This window comes from Berghia stephanieae, chromosome 2 (genome assembly GCF_034508935.2).
Source record: "Berghia stephanieae isolate SIO BIC M18660-M18661 chromosome 2, UCSD_Bste_1.3, whole genome shotgun sequence".
Taxonomy (NCBI): Eukaryota; Metazoa; Mollusca; class Gastropoda; order Nudibranchia; family Aeolidiidae; genus Berghia; species Berghia stephanieae.
The window spans coordinates 59,708,480-59,721,834 of record NC_088361.1 but is presented as its reverse complement, the minus strand read 5'-3'; the positions used below and the strand labels follow the sequence as shown (position 1 = coordinate 59,721,834).

The window sequence follows — 13,355 nt, the reverse complement described above, 5'->3', positions numbered from 1 at the left end:
AGTCGTTCGACGGTGAGACATTGGAATTAATGAGCACTTGTTGGGGTTGAAAGACATTTTCCACTGCTCCTCCCATGTCACCAACTTGCCAAAGTCATGTTGTAACTGAATTTGGTTGGGAGTGCCCTTTATATTTTTGTGACAAGCTGTATCCGCTGCAAATAGTATTGTTACAGAATTGACGCCTACGGGTATATCGTTTAAAAATATCAGGAACAACAGCCGGCCAAGTAAAGAGCCTTATATCAACTGGCATATAAGGGGATATTTCTCCATTTTCTAAGACATGTTGTTTACGATCTGATAAAAATGTTGATCCAGGTTCAATTTACCTCTTATTCCATTATGTTGGAACTTATTACGAGGAGACTGTGACTAAATTTGTTAACCGCTTTGCTGAAATCAAGGACAAGCATGTCTTCTTGTCCACCTGCATCCATAGCCTGTGTTATTTCGTCTACCAGGCCAATGAGCTGCGTCTCACATGAACGATATTTGCGGACCCAAGCTGATTGTGGACGAATGATTTTGTTTTGCTCACAGTAGTTTGAGATGCTACTGGCTATGATGTGCTCCAAAATCTTACAAGGTTAATGACATCGGTCGATAATTTTCAGGTTTACTTCTGTCGCTCTTCTTACAAATTGGAGTTACGTTAGCGATTTTCCAGTCACATGGTACAATGCCGGTGTCAAGAGACGATTGATCAATTTTTGTAAGCACTGGAGCCAGTTCGGACGCGAGTTCTTTCAATACAGGTGGGGATAAACCATCTGAGCCTGCTCCTTTTGTGTGGTCAAGGTTTTGTAACGCACTCAAGACACCGTGTATCGTTATCATGATATCCTCTCATTGTGATGTGGCATCAGATTGGGCTTTTTTTATGGCACTCCTCGCATTATATGTTTCGACTGTAAAATTCTCATTTAGACTGAATGCGGACTGGAATTGTTTGTTCATAATCGTTGCCTTTTATTATCGTCAATGACTAGTGTTCCTCTTTCTCCAAGTGGGGCGACCTCGATATTTACCATTCGTTTAGATGCCATGAAAGTTCTATAATATCATTTGTGATTCGTGTTTGGTATCAATTTATCAATTTGAAAGTTTCATTTGATTTTCTAAAGGATATTATGTAAACATTCAAAAATTTATAAATATTTTTTTCTTTAAAGCATGGGTCCTAATATCAGAATCATCAGACACTGTTTGTTCGAGTATGTTCGTTTCGATAATCTTCACTTTATATTTCACGTACAACCATTTTTATGCAAGTTTTCATCTTGAAAGTTTTTTTTAGTTTTGCGATACAGCGGCGAATATTTTATTTTTTTAAAATACCTCTCGGGTTAATCAGTTAACTGCCACACCCTGGAAAACACGTATCTAAAAAATTGGCCAGAAAACTTGTCTTTTAAATATTGATCGATTTAAATGACCCTCGTCTTGACGAAAACTCTCAAACCTTGGTCTTTGTGTAAAGTCCCGGGTTTGAGAGTTTTGCCAAGATGAGGGTCATTGAAATCGATCGGCATTTGAAGGACGAGTTATCTTAACAAATTTGTTAAATAAGTGTTTTTCCAGTGCGTCAGTTGAGTGGTTAAAAGCTTTAAAACCACTTGAAATAGATGTTTCCCACTACAGAAATTATCACAACCTCCTTACTTTAGCAAAGCAATGAGCAAGCAGCCGTTTATACATATCAATTAATGTAAATTGATTTTTTAAATATCTTAATGCACTGGGACACTGATCTCATTCGTTTTGTTTTTTTATCACAATCTCAGGGCATAATGTCGCTTTAAGGCTATTAATTCTCTTTTAGCTTAAAACGAAAGACCCTATTTGTCAATCAATCAACTCGCATGCAGACGGATCTGGATTACATCCGCTTAGAGTCCGGTTTTTCTGTCCGATCAGCAACCTAAATCAGATTGGTGGAAAGTATTAACTTTGTAATTTTAGTGCATCGTAAAATCCTATGGTTTGCATGTAATGTTTGTCAATTTAATGTATAGAAATCAAGAATTATGTCCGTCATAGTTGTCTTTTGACTCTAACGGACTACTTTTTTGGTTTAACTGTAGTTTTCGACTTATTTTATAGAAACACTAAATTGTCTTTACAAACCATCCAAGCATTTTCAGAGTTGAAGTAGTAGTAGTAGTAGTAGTAGTAGTAGTAGTAGTAGTAGTAGTAGTAGTAGTAGTAGTAGTAGTAGCAGTAGCAGCAGCAGCAGTAGTAGTAGTAGTAGTAGTAGTAAGCTTCGCAGTCCGAATGACGCTTGCTGAGAATTGTGTGATTCAGTCATGGTCGATAAGTATAGCTGCTCTCTCCATCCATGTTGTTAATTGTTTCCATTGGTCACGGTCCTGGGCCAGAGTTTTGAGGCTGTCAAGATCTTGTAACTTTAGTACGGAGGGCACTGCGGTCTTTCTTAGTTCTTCGGGGATTAATTCGGCCTCATCTGAATCCAGAAATTTCTGATATGTAGAGAGGTCCTGGTTCAGGGTAGTTACTATTGATGTTGGTGGTCTCCCTACATATATTTGCCATGAAGGAGATATTCTGTCATTGCAGTTTGGGCTGGGACGTAAGATGTGACCAAATAGCTTCCATCGCTGTTCTTTTATTATTGTACTCAGGCGTTGGACCATACTTTTTTTTTCCATAGAGATCAGTATTTGTAATTGTCTCTGGCCATTAGATTCCGATTACGCGAAGTAATTGTTTGCTGCGGTATGGATCGAAACTTTCTAAGTTCTGTTTTGTGAGGCCCCAGGTTCCACAATTATATGTCAATATCGGAATAATCAGTGCCTCGTAAATCTGTATTCGTTTATTCTCACTGATTATGTTATTTCTATTCCATAAATTTTGGAGTTGATTGAATGTATTGGTGGCCAGCTGCTTTCGTTTTCTGATGTCTTCATTTTCGTTGATCAAATTGCCTAGTTTATTCCATTCATTTAAATTTCGGTTGATTTTTGTATATTCTGTTTTGAATTGATTCACTTTCAGATTCCATGCTTCTAGAGTAGTTGATATTATTGGCAAGTATATTTTCGCTTGATGTTCTGATTCAAAGATTAGGTCTGTATCATCTGCGTATATCAATTCACGAGTGATCTTCTTTATTGGTGGTAAGTTTGGTCTTAGATCTTTCATGGCCAATTCGAGGTATATCGTGAATAGAATTGGACTCAAGCTGTCTCATTGACGGGATCCAATTGAGGTTGATATTGTTGTTAATTCTCTACCGGATTCAAATTGTAATGTAGTATTTGATAATAGGTATCTTATGAGCTTCACGTGATCTTTGTCCAATAATGAGTCAAGGATTAATAACAATTTGGTTCTGCATATAGTGTCGAAAGCTGAACTCATATCTATTCCAAGTATGGTAAATTCTTCCTTATATTTCTCCGTTCTGGCTTTCAGCCATCGATGGGCCCATACTATGTCTGCAGTGCTTCCATCTCTTCTAAACCCACTTTGTGAAGGTGAAAGATATTCCTCTACCTTTTCTCTAATTCTGTTGAACGTGATTGTGCTTAAAACTTTTCTTAGCGTGGGTAATAAAACGATTGGTCGCAGATTTTCTAAAAGGCCTTTCTTTTTATTTGGTTTGTTTAGCAGAATGAGTTTTCCACTTCCAAGATTAAGAACTTGTTTTGTCTTAAATATCTTATTATACATATCAGCTAGTATTTGCATGCCTTCGTCGTCAAGACGTTTTAGTTCTTCTGCTCTGACACCATCTAGACCTGGCGATCTGTTGTTATTGAGCTTTTGTATGGATTCACTTACTTCTTGGGGCGTTATAGGCGTTTCAAGTTCTGAATTGGTCGAATCGAATGGTTCCACTTCTTGAATGCCCTTGTATTTTCCAGTGTAGTACACGCTTATGGTGTTTATAATTTCTTTATCATTACATAAGGTCTTATTACATTTACCTTTGATTATAAGTCTATTATGTATATTTTGTCATTTGATTGTATTCACCGCTTTGAACATTTTCATACTGTCACTCGTACTATTTATTTCTGTCACAATCTCATCTATTTTCTTTTTGTGATTATCTATTGATTGAGATTTAATTTTATGCATGATTTCATTCCTTTGTCTCTTCATTTTGTTCTTCGCATCTGTATTTGAGCAGCTGTTGATGTCAAGCCTCAGTTGTTTTTGCTGCTGTGATAAAGTATTGGACAGTGGACAGTAATCTTGTTTTTGTGTACTACCTCTCTCAGGCAGTGTTGTTTCCCTGCTCATAAGCACGCTTTGGACAAGATGTTGAATTTCAGCTGGGTTAGAGGCATCCTTTAAATTCTTTGACGAAAGATTTGAAGCGAGTTTGTTTTGGAAATTTTATTTCACCAGGTCATCTCTTAGACTACTGAAGTCTTTGATCGATTTTCTATTTTGTTTGTAATACTTATGCCTTGGATTGTTTTCATTTTCTGTTGGTTTAAACTTTGAGACTAAGAGCCTATGGTCTGTGGTCCTGCATATGCTCGTGAATGATTGGGAATGCGTTTGTAATGGTCCGGAATTATGATAAAGTCTATCTGATTGTACGTATTGATAATCTTGTCATCAGAATTTTTCAATAACAGTTACACAATGTAATGGGTTTGATGTGATATGTATGTGTTTAAAACACGGAAGCGCGGAAAAAAAGTTATTCCAATTAATTTCAATTAATAAAAATATTCTCTCCTATCTCCAGAAAGTTGTATTTGGCATGCAGAGTGATGTTGATGACACCAAGTATAAATCTATCGTCAGGAGTTGCTCCGAGGACTGCATTCCCCAGAACGACTACCTTAACTGCAGCAATGACCGCTATATCACCAGGGGCTGCGTCAAGAGAGCTTGTTGCAGCGACAGCGACTTATGTAATGGCCATTCATCCATCAGATTTGATTTCCTTATCACCTCCATCAGTAGTTTGATTATCGGTATTTTTCTCTACTGGTCATCCTGATACAGAATCTAATTGTTTGATGCGGCTGTTTGTGTCAGGACGACATACTGTAGAGTCACCATATACAAACAAGCTTTAAAACTGTATAATTTCTTGCTGGAAAAAAGACAAATTTCAGTGATGATCAAATAATCAAATACCGAATATATAAATAAATTCCAAAAATATGGTTCCATGTACATTTAAATCAATATCAAAATAGCCCATTATATGAATGTTGGAAGCCGTAACGATTAAGTGACGGAAGTTATCTCTCAATTTTATGTCATGAAAATCATTTAACAATTTAGACGGAGAGAAGAATATGTCGACATGATATCCACAGTGTGAATAATTTGAAGCAGGCACCAATTACAGAACGAGATTCAATGCCTTAGGGGATTCCAGTGCCAGACACGAGCAAAGAGGTCACGCATTAGGAATAATTCCATTTATGTATGAATAATACGTGTCATTTTTCTATAGATACCCCTCATATCAAACGATTTTTAAATCCATTATGCACCTTAATCATTATATCTAGACGTCTATATTCTGAAATTCTTTAAAACGTGCAATTTAAACAATCAATAGGACAGGGTAGCTTGAGATATTTATTCTTTTTGCATCAATGTCATCCCTTCCTTCCAATCGGTAATTACAGTTTATTGCTTGCTTGTATACAGGGAATACATTGAACACCAGATTCCGTTTATTGATACTGTCGTAATCAAGCAAAAGGAATCGCTGTGATGAGGATTATTGATCCACAAGAATGATACCTACTTACTTTCTTATGCCAATTTCCCCTCATAGAGTATAGACCGTCGACCACAGTACGCCGTCGTCCTCTGCTTATCTGTCGTACTCTGAAGAAAAAAAAAACGTGTATTGAAATTTTAAACTCGTCCTTCAAATATCGATCCAAAAATTCTCGCTGGGTGGGGTTCCTGACCTCCTGTAGTGGGCATGGAGGCTTTTATTGTGTTTTGTATCCCTCTATATCTGTTTTCCAACATGCGTTCTATCTTTATCTTGGAATGATATTACTTGGTTTTATCCTGGCCCTGGCTGGATCCTCTGGCTGGGAGGGAGACAGTCAAATGTAAAGTTAGAGTTTGTCTTGTAAATCATTCCTCTGTTAATGGCTGTATTATCTTTGTTTTGTTTTGTTTTACATATGTATGATTTGTAATCATTTGAGTGTGTTCCTCTTAACGGGCACCTGTGCTTGTCAGGATGAGAATTTAGGTGATTTCAAACTAAATAGGCTGATTGTGTGCTCTTGGAATCTACATCTGTTCCCTATTTGACTAAATTCCCCTATGTCTTCCTTTTTCTTGGATAATTCAATTGTAATTCTAGAACTTATTACTATCTCAGTTTCTTCCCTTTTACTGGCGCTGATATGATATGTGTCGCAAGCGCCGAAAACCCTTAAAATCAAAACCAAAACAAAAAAAACAAAACAAAAACAACTAAAAACTGTTGATTTCCGTTGAAGTCCCAGGTTTGAGAGCTTTTAGTCAGATGAAAGTAATTTTAATCGATCGTTACGACGAGTTTCCTGGCCTAAGTTTAAATATGCGTTTTTTAATTTCAGATCACGACAGTGCTCTGGGTTGTCTTTTCCAGTTCCTTTAGGGCCCTTTTATGTGTAGACAGATTACTTATTTACATATCCGTGGCTAGCGCTTGTATGCACGTTGCCTATTGTATGCCTCCACGACGATCTATCCTCTGTCTCCATCGAAGTTTGTAGGGATGTTGCTTGTTGACAGCCTCAAACTAGTCAAAAATGTCAACCTCTGACGATCACGAGCTCTTGTTCCTTCTGTGTAGCCATTATTAGTCATTGCCTATATCTAGTAAAAGACTTCAAAATTCGGTTCTTGCATGAGAAGACCAAGCTAAGTCACTTAAAAATACTCAGAATAGCAAGGGCATTGTTACCAAGTCCAATAAACAATTACGGTCATTGTTAGGGGATAGAAATCTACAATTCGCAAGAAAATTCCGATGAGAGAAAATTATAGTGAAAACTTCGATTGTCAAGCGAAAGTGAAAATAGTAACATTATTTCTGTCGATCACACGACTTAAGTCACGCGTTGGCATCGTTAAAAAGAATCAAATTTCAGCCAAAACTGTTGATACTGTTGAATAACTATGAATAAGAAATAAAGTAACATTTCGATTCTTTTGATTGTATGAAGACTCCTTTCCCTATCTAATTCACTGCCTGCTGTCTAAACGACTGGCGTGAGAAAACGCCAGTCAAAATTGCATTTATGTTGGTCGATTAAAAAAAACACAAAGCTCATGAGAACCGAATTGTTAAACAACTTGCTTCCCCGAGGCTATTTTAGTGAATTAAGGTACTTAACTCTCTCAATCCTAGAGATTTTTGCTACTTTTCGGAATTGGAAAAAAAAATGTAATTTAAAAATGATGATGTCCATAGATAGTTTTATTCTACTATCATTAACATGCAAAAAAAAAAAAAAAAAACTAAAGACATTAGCTTTGATACGACGCCTATAATTTGTCTCATAAAAATGTAATAAATAGCCATGGGGTAAAAGTAACCTGGGTAAACTATGGATATAGTCGGTGTTAGGGTTGAGTGAGTTAATCTAATGACTCCACATAAGACCGGCCTTGTGGTTCCCATCTTCTTTTTGTCTGCGTCAAGATCACGTCTCCCGTCAACTTTGGCCTTTCTCTTTTACGCTTCCCTTGGAGGTTCTATTTCAATGCCTAAGCTACTAAGCTGAGAGTATTCCAAGATCACATCGAAATTCTTACGTCTTAAAGTATCTGCTACAACTAGTAGGAGTAGTCCTTCAAAGTCGGAACAGACGTTTATCACGGTTTCTGTAGCGTCAAACGGACTCCTACAATTGCTTGGCACCCTTGAGTTGGACGCTAGCCTACCGCAACGTACTTTCCGCCATAATAACAGACCTATCTGCACAACTGATGCAGGGTAGGGAGAGAGAGAGAGAGAGAGAGAGAGAGAGAGAGAGAGAGAGAGAGAGAGAGAGGTTGGTCACAAAAATCACGGCTTCTTCCGGGATCAATACCGATCCATTTCTTGTGAGGCAATTTGTCTACCAGTTAACTATCAAAATTACCCCACCTTCGGTCGTACTAATAAAAGGATAAGAATAGTTTAGTAGTCCTAATCATGATTATCATATGGTCATTGTTTACAATAGTACTAAAAATCAGTCCCTCATTTCATCTGAACGTGTATCATGATTTCTAAAACTATGATATTGCATAATATTGACATACATTAAGTTTTAACAACAGTATGTACGTCATAATAGCAGGTGAAGATAATGGCGTGAAAAAAAGAACCATCAGAATTGGAAGGGTAGAATGGCAACGTGAATTCACAATCCATCCATGACCACTGATAGTTATTGCATATCTGAATCCAGTATTGTTCACTTTATACTTTATATATATATATATATATATATATATTATATATATATATATATATATATATATTTCTCGTATATATATTAATATATATAATATATATATATATATATATATATATATATATATGTGTGTGTGTGTGTGTGTGTGTGTGTGTGTATGCACTCCTAATCCAGAGTTTTCAATGCTTTGCTCCACGTCACAGAGACTCAAAGAATGTGTATGCTCATGTGTGTGAAGAGTGTGAACGTTGTATATTATCTCCTATCTTGTCTATACATCACAGTAGACCCAACTCAACTATTTTAGTGGATTTCTCTCTGTTAAGTATGCGACAAAACGATAAAGAAAAGTCTGTTCATTATAATTAATGCACTTAATAAACGAACATTGATATGTCTCTCTATTTTTTTCAGTTCACATTTGTGTGGTTGTGAAAGTGTCCGGTACGTTGCAGAAATTGTCGTTCATGTCTCTCAAATTCCACTATTCTTTATTATCAGCCCTCTTCAATAAACCTACATAATACCTATGTATATTTCTATCTATTATGCCATTCCCTGTTTTCCTCGGCTTCTTCATCACCGACTGTCGTTGTCATTCTTTAATAGATTGCCCCCCCCCCCCCCCCAAAAAAAAAAAAAAAAAAAAAAAAAACAACAACGTTATTTTCTAATAGCACAGCCGTATTGAAGTACATTGTATTTAAGACATTCAACTATGAGATACAGCTGACGTTTGATTTTTGCTGAGGCTAGAAGTTGCAATTATTTAATAAACGCCATGGTTTCCATGATCATTGATACTGGGTAGGGTCTTCTGACTTCCCATGGTGGGCAAAGGTGGTCACTGTCTTCTATCACCCATATCTTTTTCCTTTTCCATGTTGTTTTGCCTTTGTTCTGTATTGAGATTGATCGTTTTTTCCTGGTCCTGGTCCTGGTCCTTAGCTGGGATGGAGACAGTCAATTAAGTGGTAGCATTTTTTAAAAATGATATTTTCTGCAAAGCACCTCTTTGTTATGTACTTTTAAATATTAATTTTGAAAATATTGTAATAAAACATTTTAGTGCGTCCTTCATAGCCCAATCTTTTGCTTTTGAGTCAAAATCGACACTTCGACGGATTGCTCGCGGAGTCCTTGTTTCCCTATAAGAACTAGTCCTCCTTATATCGTGATTTTGTTTTTGTTTTTGGTGCTTTCAACTTCAGAATTTCACTTTTTTCCTCTATCACCTTCCTTTTTACTGGCGCTGAAATACATAATAGTGTTGCAAGCGCCGTATGACTCGTAAAAGAAAACGAAAAAAACAACGATAGTAATTGATGAGTTAATGTCAGAATATATCAACATGGATATTATCATGAAGATCGATCCTATTTTGTATCATAATATTCATCACCCAGTAATGTCTTTTCGCAGATAATATTGAATCTGTACTTGTATTGGAATAATTTATCCTAAAATGTGGTGTATTAGAGCATTGTGATTCCATACAGGTGGGGTTTTTTCAGAAAGGGAGGAAATCGTATTACACTTTACATGGAAAATAGATTATAAATTTTGTCTGTTCACTTAAAGGCAAACGTGACAAATATGAACAATATATTATTGGTCAATGCATGCATGGCTCGATTTATTCTTTATTTAATTATGCCTTTATCGTGTTTTTGTTTTGTTTGTTTTTTCTTTTCTTTGTTCTGGGTGGGGATCCTGACCTCCCATAGCGGGCAGGGAGGTACATACTGTGTCTTCTATCCCCTTATATCTGTTTTCCAACATGCTTTCTGTCTTTGTCTCGGAATGAGATTACTTGGTTTTGCCCTGGCACTGGCCGGAATCCTAGCTGGGAGGGAAACAGTCAAATGCATAGTTATTGTTTTGGGAGATGATATTTTTTTCCTTGTAAATCATCTCTCTGTTATGTATTATTATTTTTATTTTGAATGTATAATGTAAGCATTTGAGTGTGTTCCTCTTTGTTGGATTTTGTGCTTGTGTCTGGATGAGACTTGTAGGTGATTTCAAACTAAGTGCATTGGTGGTATGCTCTTGGAATCTACATCTGATCCCTATTTGTTCCCAGTTCCCCTATGTCTTACTTTTACTTGGGTGCTTTAATTGTAATTCTAGAACTTTTTACTATACCATTTTCTACCTTTTTACTGGCGCTGATATGACCTTAATGTGTTGCAAGCGCCGTAAAACCCTGAAAAACAAAAACAAATCTTTTCTTTGTTTGTTTGTTTACTTTGTTTTGCTTTTTAAAAGATTGATTGGATAATGATAAATGGCCAAGATGAGGGACAATACACCATGCTTTATTATTTGTTCATTTTGTTTAAATTAACAGTGACATACATTGTGTTGTCTGAATAAAACATGGTGATATCATTCCGTTGGGTTTAGACTTCAGTTATTTCACTTTCCGTTATTGTGAATAGCATCGTCTGACTGGGTTCCTGACCTCTCATAGTGGGCAGGGAGGTACATATTGTGTCTTCTATCCCCCTATGTCTGTTTTCCAACATGCTTTTTGTCTTTGTCTTGGAATGAGACTACTTGGTTTTGTCATGGCCATGGCTGGATACCCTGGCTGGGAGGGAAACAGTCAAATGTATAGATAGTTTTGGGAGATGATATTTTTTCCTTGTAAATCATCTCTCTGTAATGCACTGTATTATGTTTTGTTTATGTATTATGTGATTTGTAAACATTGGAGTGTATTCCTCTCAGTGGGGACCTGTGCTTGTGTCTGGATGAGACTTTTAGGTGATCTCAAACTAAGTACACTGATAGTGTGCTCTTGGAATCTACAACTGTTGCCTATTTGAACCAATTCTCATTTGTCTGCCTTATTCTTGGATGCTTTAATTGTAATTCTAAAACTTTTTACTATCCCATTTTCTTCCTTTTTACTGGAGCTGATATGACCTTAATGTGTTGCAAGCGCCGTAGAACCCCTGAATACAATCAAACAAACAGCAGGTAAAATTCTCAACTGGCATGGAGTCGAACCAACGACTTTACGACAGATCAGTCGAACGCTCTACCATTGATTCGCCTCAAATAATTTCCTGGTGACATGAGGGAGGCATAAAGTTGAATCGGGACGCGACTCTTTACTCATATTCTTACGCCGTTATCGGGCGTAAACTGAGTATCTGAACGGAACAGCGTTGTCTCTGTAACAAAAAATAATGTAACAGCATCTTAGATACGTCATGATTTCTTCTACATGTTGAGTGATGTCATTTTTTATGACCTTTTGTAAAATACTTTTATTACATTTAATAGATATTGCGATATACAACGTTTGGCATTAATTAAAAAGAGTAAAATCGTTTACAGAAAAAAAAATTATTGGACCAGCCTATTAGAGTTTCACAGACTACAGAAAGAGACAATAATCAGCTACGGTGCTTATCTAGTGCTTTTGTATTAGAACGTATGTTTAATTATGTCATAAATGTGTCTGAACATCCCCCATCCTGCTCCTCCCCGCCACAATTTCAAATTTGCAAATGTTTTTCGACAAGGCAAAATGCACTTTCAAGTTCCACCTAGTATCTGGTTAACTATAAATCAATAATGACATAATTGTGAGCCTACCCAGACCACAGAATCTCTCCCGGGGCCAACTGTCACACATTATCTGTCATTTTGTCGCCGCGGCACGATTTTAATTTCGTCTCATGATCATGACAAAATGTATGGGGTAGACAGTTTGTCTTTGTTTGTATGTAGGAGTTTTGCGGACTTTCAGGTCATTTCAGCTGAAGTAAACAGGAAGATAATGATATTTTGTAGATCTACATATTATTATTATCCACGCTATTGACTCACCAGGAAAAACAATACAAAGTAATAGGTCAAAACGGGAACATAAATGGATCCATCGAGCAATCTATTTATGTCTAGTCTGAGGCCACACAAACGTCTCAAGTGGAAATAAGCACGGAACCTCTACCAAAAAAGAAATATATATAGGTCATTATCAATAGATCCAAACGTCAGATTACAAGAATGCTATAATATTATCACCACTGTTTCCGGTTGCATTGAGTGCAAGATTTTATATTATTGTTATAGCTCCTTCTGTGGTCTGACACCATCCTACTTAAATGAACTTGTGTCTCATTATAGATCTGGTATATCGCTAAGATCAAATAATATGCATCTTATGACAGAGGTACCCTCTAAGTCTTTTTGTTTTACAACAAATCCTTCAGAGTAATAGCGCCGAGGTTGTGGAATTCCCTTTCATACAATACCAAAAACAGTGAGAATTTTGATAGACGTCTACGTTTAAAACGAAATTAAAAACGGAATTATTTAGAAGAGCTTATTTAGACAATTAATGTGCTTTATGTCTTTTAATTTAGGGTAGATAATATAGTAATGTGTATATATAAAGAGTTTGCGTATGTGTATGAAAAGTTTCCGTATGTAAACGGGAGGAGTGTGTACACGTGTTACTGTGTATGATAGTTTATGCAGTCCGAGTGATTGTTAAGCATCATAGAGCACTGACTTGTCAGTGGATTAATGGGCGCTATAAGAATTAGCTTATATTATTATTATTGTTGTTGTTGCCTCTTTTGCACTCAAACTCAATGACGTAATAGGGAACAAGTGACATGAAATTGTTATTCACGTCATAACATGCTACCGATTCACTTATGAATGACGTCATTCCGGTTGACGACTTGCCCTCCAAATACTGATCCCCATCAGTCACATTGAAATTCAAAGCAGCCAATAAACAAATAGCTGACATGTGATCATCGTAATGCCGTACTCCAGTGTAGTCCCGGGTTATTTTTAAAAATTAGATTAGGGTCCTTTTAATCGAGATTTATAGGACGAGTTTTCTGGCCAAATTTTTAAAAACGTGTTTTTATTATGGTAGGCTGCGGCAGTATAATTGCG

At 36.5% G+C, this 13,355-nt stretch overlaps 1 protein-coding gene across 6 annotated transcripts in view; it reads left to right on the top strand.

Annotated features, from left to right (window-relative positions):
* LOC144965251 (uncharacterized) overlaps positions 1–7,417 on the top strand; it is a 54,559-nt gene extending 47,142 nt beyond the window's left edge. For all 6 annotated transcript variants that reach the window (XM_078900391.1, XM_078900393.1, XM_078900395.1 and 3 more), the window contains exon 4: positions 4,733–7,417. In XM_078900391.1, the coding sequence (XP_078756517.1) occupies positions 4,733–4,990 (258 nt within the window). In that variant the 3' untranslated portion in view covers positions 4,991–7,417. The remainder of the gene's footprint in view (positions 1–4,732) is intronic.
* The last annotated feature ends 5,938 nt before the right edge of the window (positions 7,418–13,355 follow it).